This window comes from Corylus avellana, chromosome ca4 (genome assembly GCF_901000735.1).
Source record: "Corylus avellana chromosome ca4, CavTom2PMs-1.0".
Taxonomy (NCBI): domain Eukaryota; kingdom Viridiplantae; phylum Streptophyta; class Magnoliopsida; order Fagales; family Betulaceae; genus Corylus; species Corylus avellana.
The window spans coordinates 9,468,137-9,474,669 of NC_081544.1; the positions used below are offsets into that span (position 1 = coordinate 9,468,137).

Here is a 6,533-nt window from a genome sequence, read left to right on the forward strand (position 1 = left end):
TCTTGTAACAGCCTTCATTAATGAGACTTCGTGCAGTCTTATCGAGGCTTTTCTTGATGGCCATTTACTCACTTTTCCTCACCTTTTCTGTCTTTGGGTTGTCTGGCCAATGTAGTAGCAATCGGAAGTCCTTGTTGCTACAACTTAAGAACAACCTTACATTCGACCCTACTATGTCCACAAAACTTGTTAAGTGGAATCGAAGTGTTGATTGCTGTTCTTGGGAAGGCATAACATGTAATGAGGGACATGTTATTGGTCTCGACCTGACCAATGAATCCATCTCGGGTGGACTTGACAATTTAAACACCCTTTTCAGTCTTCAACAACTCCAAAGCCTGAGTTTGGCATATAACGGCTTCGACAATTCTCAGATTCCATCAAAGTTTGGCAAGCTTAAGAATTTAATTTTATGAGCTCATTGCTCATCCAAAGCTTGATGTCCCTTGGTCGATGCTTCAAATCCTATATATAGCTTCAAACAATTTTACTGGTAACCTTCCAATAATATTCCTTTCTACTTGGATGGCAATGATGGATAATGCACATGAGGCAACCTCTGAGCTCAATCAGCTCCAAATTCAAATTGGTAGCTTTATTATCGAGATACGATAATAGTTATCAGCAAAGGTTCAGAGGTGGAACTTGTGAAGATTCTAAATATCTTCACCACCATTGATTTTTCTTGCAACAACTTTGAAGGTCCTATACCTGAAGAAATTGGAGAATTCACATTGTCATATAATCTCAACTTGTCGCATAATTCTTTCACGGGCAAAATCCCAGCATCTCTAGGAAAATTGATTCATCTTGAGTCACTAGACTTGTCAAGGAACAAGCTTACTGGAGCGATTCCTATGCAACTCGCTAATGGTCTTATTTTCCTTTCTGTCCTCAACCTTTCGTTCAACCAATTGGTGGGACAGATTCCATTCATCAAGCAATTTGCTACATTTTCAGAAAATTCCTTCAAAGGAAACGAAAGATTATGTGGTTTCCCTTTGAAATCACCGTGCTCACATGAGGAGCCACGGTTGTCACCTCCAACATATGAAGAACTTCATTCAAATTCTGGGACTGGGATTGAGAGAAATTATATAAGCATTGAACTGGGATTTGTTTTTGGCTTCGGAATTATAATTGGGCCTCAGGCCTCTTATGTTTTGGAAGAAATGGAGGATATGGTACTATAAACATGTTGAAGACATTCGTTTTAGGATCTTCCCTCAACTGTATCTCTGAAAAGAACATCGTCGAAGACGAGCATTCCACAATCAGGAGCCGAGGTGCTAGTTTCAGTTTCGAGGCACAACACCTCTTAGTTTGTCATGATAAACTCTTGCTTTTTTAGTTTCAATATAAATCAAAATGAAAAAATGGATGCTCATGATTGGATGTTGGCCGGCGTTTTCTTAAGGTATGACTCCAATGGAAAATTTAACTTTACATGGCAACTAGGGGTGTAAACGAGCCGAGCTTGAGCGAGCTTCCCTTATTCAGGCTTGGCTAGTTTAAATTTTACTCGAACTCGAACTCGAGTCGAGCTCAAGGGCGAGCCAAAACAATCGAGCTCGAGCTAATAATAAGTCGAGCCGAGCCAGCTCGCGAGCTGGCTCTTATATTTAATGTTTTTGTTTTAAAAAAAAAAAAAATTAACTTCAAGTACTCTTAAACGGCTTAAGAAGTTAGTTTGCATATGAGTATTTGCTTCACCTGGCTAGTCAAGTATGGAGCCTAAGTCAATACAGCAAGGCATTTGGTTTCAAAGAGAAAGGATATGCATCCTTTATAGATAAACAAACTTGGAGATTAATGTTTTCTTAACAATGTGGGACAAGTTAATAGGTTGTATTTAGACTATATTGGGACAACGCCCCCTACAAAAAACTATTTTTTTCAACGTCTCTCTCTCAATCCCCCTCACCAATCACAACGCATCTTCCACTTGAACTCTCATTTCTCATTCTCTCACTCTCGCTCATCAAACAGGTAGTGATAGTGTTTGGGTCTGTATGATTCTTCAATAGTTTATGCCTTTTGCAATCTCCCTCAATAGTTTCTGCTTGATTCTTCTTCCTTTTGTTTGGGTCTGCTCTAATTAAATCGAGGTCTTTTTAATGATTGCTCTCTCTCTCTCTTTGATCATGAAGGGTTTAGAATTTTTCATTCTCTAACGCTTAAATATAAATGTAATTTTAAGATTTTAATAATTATGAGATTTATAATTGATTATGTATTACTTAGTTTATATATATATAAACACATACACGAGCTTATACGAGCTTGCTCACGAGCCTAGCCGAGTCGAGCCGAGCTTGCTTCGTTTAATATTCGAGCTATGATTTGTGTTCACGAAGTGCTTCATTTAATATTCGAGTCGAGCACGAGTCGAGCTTATGCGAGTTGAGCCCGAGCTTGCTCGCGAGACGCTTCGCTCACTTAACAACCCTAATGGCAACACCAACAGAACTCTACTGGTGTGGTTTTGTTTGTATCATGGCTATCTTGTATAGCTGTATAGATTTGGTGTGTGGATATATTTTACTCATTTGGTGTTTGTATTGGGATTTGTTGGCAGCTGGGATTTGTATTGGTGTCTGTATTTTTCTTCTGGGGTTCAATGCAAAGATATGTACTCCAAGTATACTCTGAAGGAAGTTTGCTGAAGTCTACAAGGCCTCTCTGGTGGCTGTAATTAGGGCTGGGTATCGGTCGGTTCGGACCGGTTAATGGGCTTATCGGTCGGTTAACCGATAAGCTATCGGTTAACCAAATCTTAACCGATTACCGACCAATAAGAAGTGTTAACCGAAAATTATCAGTCATATCAGTAATCAGTTAACCGGTCGGTTAAATCGGTTTGGGCTTTTTATTGGGCTTTTACTGGTTGCTAATTGGGCCAAAATTAATTGTTTTGGAGGCCCAAATACATTTTGTTGGGCTAAAGCCTAAAATAGCTTATTAAAAATTAGTTATTTTAGAGTATATTTTTGGATAAAATAGCTTATTGAAGCTTTTTTTTTTTTTTTTTTTTTTATTGATCCACTACAATAATAAATATAAAATTCTAAAAAATTAAAAATTAAAAATTAAAATAGCCTATCAGTCATATCAGTCATATCAGTTTTTCGATAAAAAAATTTTAACCAACCGATTACCGACTGATAAGTTTATCGAAATAAAATTTTTAACCGATTACCGACCGATAACTATTGGTTACGGTTAATATCGGTTCGTTTAAAGTCGGTAATTGATCGATAATCGGTAATCGATTAATTTGCCCACTCCTAACTGTAATGCTTAGTTGCTGATATACACATTTATGTGTGATGGGCACTTAATAATTCAAAGTACTTCTGTCATGTTTTGAATCAAATAATTATCTGAGTACCTCTCCATAGGCATGTATCTCGTTGAATTCTAATTATTTTTCCCTATTTATTGCTTTATTTTAGTGCTGCTTAGTGCTTGTGCTTGATAAGCATGTCACACTGATTCCTACTCAATAAATAAATATATTTTTTTATAAGTAATGTGAACAAGATTGTTGATGCATGAATAGAGCATTTGGACGAGGGAAATCTTTTAGGATTGCTGAGAATTTTAAAATATTATCTTTCTTTTTTTTTTTCTTTTTTCTTTTGCAAAGTAAATATTATCTTGTTTGATTGCACTTAAATAGAGAGAATTCAGAAACCCAAAAGAATTTGGATTCCCTTGGTTTTGCAGGAAAAGTTTTTTTTTTTTTTTAATTGGATATTGTTATGGTTATATAATAAAAGTTAGACTATGTGACAATTTTGTTATATATAGTTATTTTTTACTGCTATTTTTTGGATTTGATTGTGATCATTTGCAAAATCTGAACATTAAAGCGAGGAACTAGCTATCTTATTCCACAAAAAGAGACATTAGCATGTTTTATTTGGTCATAGACGAAAAATAAATCAAATATATAATATATAGTTTATATATTGGAAAAGTAAAGAAAAGTCACGTTATATATATAAATTTTAAATAATTTTGTATTAAATAGCCTTAACTATTGGAAATTTGGAAGAGAAAAATATAAAGATATTTTGTAACATGTTTAGGTGTGAACCAAACATGAAAATCTTTTATTTTCAAACATCCTATCAGACTCTTAATTATTTCCAAACGTAAAAATAATTACATTCCCAAAAATAAAAAATTACAAATCATTAAATTTGGCAATATTGACGCATTCTCCCCCTGAAGTTGCCATGCTAGACCCGGTAGGACTTCCGGCCAATTCACCCTACCTCCACTTGTCTTCCACGTTCTAATTTTTGACGATGTGAACTCCACTTAAGACTTTCTAGGCTGGTTTGTTACCTTCATCAATCGATCAATGGAAATCTCGTTCGGTGCTAAGCCAGTTCCATCAATCGATCGATAATGACATCAATCGTTTGGTTCACATAATCTTTTAGAATAATTTTAAGATTTAAATTTAATAATATAACTTTATATTATTTTTTAACCTTTCAAAAATAGTTATTATTTAAATATGTGGGGCGTGATACATTTGTCATGTCCACTTTGAGTTTAAAGCTTATCTCAATGGAAAGACGATAGACCATTAGAAATAAATTTTATTTCTATGCTTTGAGTCTCATACATGTAGTTGCCTATGAAGTTCAATATAGGCTCCATCATCTCAATTATTTGCAACTAAATAATCAATAAAACAAATTAGGCGTCAATAGTTGAAAAAAGAGAGTAATGACTTTTTGAGCTCCTACGCACTTTTAGCTTATTGAGAATAAGTACAAAGAAAGACAATGAGAAATAAATAAGAAGTCACATGTGTTATGCTAATCCGTACACTTTGGGTTTTGAAGCGTATCTCAAATGTAAAGACGATAGACAATAAAAAATAAATCTACTCTTAATGCAAAGACTCCATGCTTTGAGTCTTATGCATGTAAATTGCTTGTTAATTTCAATATGGGCTTGTGTTGTCAATTATTTGTAAGTAATAATCAATAAAGCTTAAATATTAAAGGTGGAAATACATGTAGGCTTGGGGTGTCTTCAACAATTTTTTTTATTTTTAAATACCCTAATAATCCTTTTAAAATTAAATTTGTATGTCCTCAATTTTATTTTTTATTTTTTAATTTTGTCTCTCAATCCTAAAATTCTACTTTCGCCATTGTATTAGGATTTAGGATGACATTAAGTCAATTATTCTTTGGCAAAGCCTTTTCCTTAGACACTGATGTAATTAATTGATGTGGAAAAATAAAAATAAAAACCGTAACAATTTTTGGTATAAAAAAAAGTGAAAAAAATTTTGTTTTGTAATAATTTTTTTTATTTGAATAATGATGATATAATATAAAAAGTGAAAAAAGTTAGAATGTTTTGATGTTGATTTTTTTGAAAAATTGTGATAAGTGGTAACAAAAGAAAAAGAAAGGCTTTGCCAAACAAAGCAACAAAATTTGTTGAAAGGGAGGGGCATTGCATCAAAAGGGTGCTAAGTAGACTTGGGTTCTTCCTCCTCCTATTTTACTTCTCATTTTCATACATACTTCTCAAAGTCTTCCTCATCCCAGGTCAACTAAATTTATTGTGATGGCTGCCAATCAGAAAATAGAGCCCACAAGTTAAGATTGTAGGGTTCGTGGGGTTAGGGGTGGCTTGCGGCCACCTATAACTCCCTACGGGATGGCTCGCAAGCCACCCCTAACCCACAGCAAGCCAGCATAATCATCCATAAGAGTCATCGCAAGCCAGCCCAGGGGTGTTGGGGTGGCTGCCATCCCTAACCCTTTGGGTTGGCCCGCAAGCCATCCCATAGGAGGTGGGGTGGCCAATGAGCCACCCCATGGGGGTTTGGGGGTGGCAGCCCCACCGTTAGCCACCCCTTTAATTAATTAATTTATTGTTTTTTTTAAGATGACTTTTTAATTAAATTAATAAAAAAAAAAATTAATATTCAGAAGTTACGTAGCAAAAATGCTGATATGGCACTAACGGATGAAAAAAATTATGGACAGAAAAAGCAATGGAAGGGAAATATCTGAAAAATTTAGGGGAGAAAGTCTTTTCAATAAATTTAGGGTGTTAAAACTGAAGGAAAAAATTAATTAATTAATTAATTGAGGAGTTATCTATTTTCATGCGAAAATACCCTTAAATTATTAATGAGAAATATATTAAGATAGGGAAATAACACATCAAAAAAATAATAATATTAAATTAATAAATATAAATAAAATTAGCACTCTGTCAGTATTAAAAGCAAGGCCATGCCTTCTTTCATTTGTTCTAGCATGTTTTTTCTTACTTTGGGGGAGTGATCAACTAGGAATAGATGAAGTGTTTTAGCTGACAAGTATAAGAAGATAAAGAAAGCTTAAAAGAAAATTGCTGTAGGAAATTAAATAGCAATATGTACATGTGAGGAGTGATTTGCTTAAAACACCAACATTTCAAATCCAACTTGTATTATATATATATATATATAATACAAGTTGGATTTGAAATGTTGGTGTTTTAAG

At 34.2% G+C, this 6,533-nt stretch overlaps 1 protein-coding gene across 1 annotated transcript; it reads left to right on the forward strand.

Moving 5' to 3' along the window:
* The first annotated feature begins 525 nt into the window (after window positions 1-525).
* Window positions 526-1,193, forward strand: LOC132178016 (receptor-like protein 9DC3). The gene is made up of 2 exons (XM_059590485.1): window positions 526-589; window positions 703-1,193. The coding sequence occupies exons 1-2, from the start codon at window positions 526-528 to the stop codon at window positions 1,191-1,193; spliced, it is 555 nt and encodes a 184-aa protein (XP_059446468.1).
* Window positions 1,194-6,533: the final 5,340 nt, after the last annotated feature.